The sequence below is a fragment of the Olea europaea genome, unplaced genomic scaffold, assembly GCF_002742605.1.
Source record: "Olea europaea var. sylvestris unplaced genomic scaffold, O_europaea_v1 scaffold3670, whole genome shotgun sequence".
Lineage (NCBI taxonomy): Eukaryota > Viridiplantae > Streptophyta > Magnoliopsida > Lamiales > Oleaceae > Olea > Olea europaea.
In genome coordinates this window covers 64965-67424 of record NW_019255977.1, presented here as the reverse complement: position 1 = coordinate 67424, position 2460 = coordinate 64965, and the positions used below count along the sequence as shown (strand labels likewise).

The window sequence follows — 2460 nt, the reverse complement described above, 5'->3', positions numbered from 1 at the left end:
TTATCCAAGACAACCTGCACTTTTGTTCGATCTTAGAATAGGTTCAACAGCATTCCAAACTCCTCTTAAAGTAGCTTTATATAATATTAAACCAAGCCTCAGACGATCTTCTTTTTCTCCCCCTGGTGATGTTATCAAATGTGTTGAAAGTGGAAGATGCTCCACAACTTTACATAATCAAATCTTAATATTTACCAGCATGTCAACTTTACATTGCAGTTTGTTAAAAATCCATCTCATTACTGTTGTAATTTGTTAAAATAATACAAAGAGAGTAAGGAGGATTTTTGGATAATTTCCATGTAGGGAAAGTTGTGACAAATTGGATGAAAAAAATTTACATTAAACAAACTAAAAGTGCATAGAACCAAAACCTAAAATCAATAAAAATGGTCACACAGATATCCAAATCAATTAAACAAAATTGGAGAACATAATAAATAAGTCAAAACTGTAAATAAATAGCGAACACATTGCTTTGAACCTTTTCCAATAGTGAACACATTGTCCACACGGGTAGCAAACTCGTGCCCAAGAGCATCCTGGATGTGGATAGTTTCAAAGCTTCCCTTGTGCTTCTCACGGTTCTTGATCACTCCAACACGTCGCCTGTTCCTTCCATCGGTCACCATCACAACATTGCCAACATCAAACTTGATGAAATCAACAATTTTGTTCGACTCGAGGTCGAGTTTGATCATGTCATTTCCCTTGATGAATGGGTCTGGATAGCGAATTGTCTTTCCATCATAGGTGTTGAGATACGGAATGCCTTTCTTCCTAAACTGGACAGATCGAACTTTGCAAAGCTTAAATTGCAGAACCACAAACTTAATGGATGATTGGAGACTTGGAGTTGGCAAGTTAAAAGGAAAAATGGATTATTGAAGATTCAATGGCGGTGGAGGGTTGAGCTTCTTGAGGGAGAGCGAGAGAGAGAGAGAAAAAAAATTAGGGCATATGCTTTTGAAGTCTGAATGCTATTGTGTAAAGAATTATGGGTTTTGTTCTTTTTTTTTTTTTAAATAGGTGGGTCGGGTTGGGAGGTTTGTATTGGGTTTGATGGGTTAACCCATAACCTGACCCGACCCGTTCAGCTTAGAAACAATCCGAACCCACCAAAAAATCACAAAAAATCAACCCAACCCAGTCGGGTGGGGTCGGGTCCGTCGGGTTTTTGCCCACTTCTAAGTGTAAGCACAAGTATCTTATAATAGGGTTTTAGGGTGCTGATGACCTAATGTTATTACAGTTTAGAATGTTGATTGATGAATATTACTAGTTTTATATTAGTCAACATCCATTCATTATGTTAATAATGGTTGCTATGTAAAGAAGAAGGGAATGATATCTATTCAATATGTTTAATGCACACAATATGATTCATAAATGAAATGAATGTTTAACTATCTTCTTCCAACTACACATAATAAATTAAAATCTTGAAGGATGCTACCCATTGAAATGAATTGAAATACCTGCGTTTATATTACAATAGTTGATTTGTGACGCTACGCTGGATATTTTTATGATTATCGTATAGTAAAACAAAACCTCCTATAATATAGTTGAAGTTGTACAGTATTGTAATGAAAAAAATATGGTATTCTACCTACAACTTATCCGTAACCTACGAAATAGTTTATCACATACAACTTATATGACATATGGAATCTACATAAAGCGATAAACATATTTCTGACCATGATATATGAATAATACTATAACTCACATAAGTTTATAAACAACATTAAAGTTTAGTAGCCAAAAAATACATCACCAACTGTCTGGCATTTCATTCGTTCGTCCAACACTAACATGGTAACGATTGAACCCATGGGTAATCGGCAATTTGGAATACCCATTATTGGTGAATATTCAATACTTGTTATCGAGCGCATAGTCGTACGCTAATTAGATGAAGCCATCATTAAACTAAATATACTGGATTATAGATTGATGTCTTCCAAATCTGTGTGCTAAACCTTCCTTGAGTTGTAATGATCTACTACTTCGAATGGGGTTTTATATTCTTGAACAAATAATGCAATTATCAACAACAATGAATGATAAAGATCATTTCTTGAAATAGAGATTATGGATTTCATGGTATGGGTGTTGAAGGTGAATGATTTATGGGATGATTTCGGATTTTTTTAGATTGTATGATTTGGAAATTTTTGATTTTTTTCGAATATCATTCTATGTGATTTAGGATATTCTAAGATTAGGGTTGAAATTTGGGGATTTTAGTCAGTTATCTTGAAATTTACTAAGGCTTGTTTGTCGGAGTAATATTTACTGCCAGTATAAACAATTTAATGTGTATGTGTAGTTTTTGTGTTTCACCTTTTGCTCTAAAAATTGCAGTAAAAAAAGAATAAAAAAATGGTATAAAATGAATGTGGAATTTATTAAAGGAATTACATGGAATTTCCACAATATTATTTTCTTTCATTT

General features: G+C 33.6%; 1 protein-coding gene across 1 annotated transcript in view; it reads right to left on the bottom strand.

The window, feature by feature from the left end:
• Positions 1–351: 351 nt before the first annotated feature.
• LOC111386679 (40S ribosomal protein S4-like) overlaps positions 352–2460 on the bottom strand; it is an 11195-nt gene continuing 9086 nt past the window's right edge. Inside the window, exons 2-3 of the mRNA XM_023011140.1 lie at positions 485–809; positions 352–374 (exon numbers count right to left, since the gene is read on the bottom strand). Of these exons, the coding sequence (XP_022866908.1) occupies positions 352–374; positions 485–809 (348 nt within the window). The remainder of the gene's footprint in view (positions 375–484; positions 810–2460) is intronic.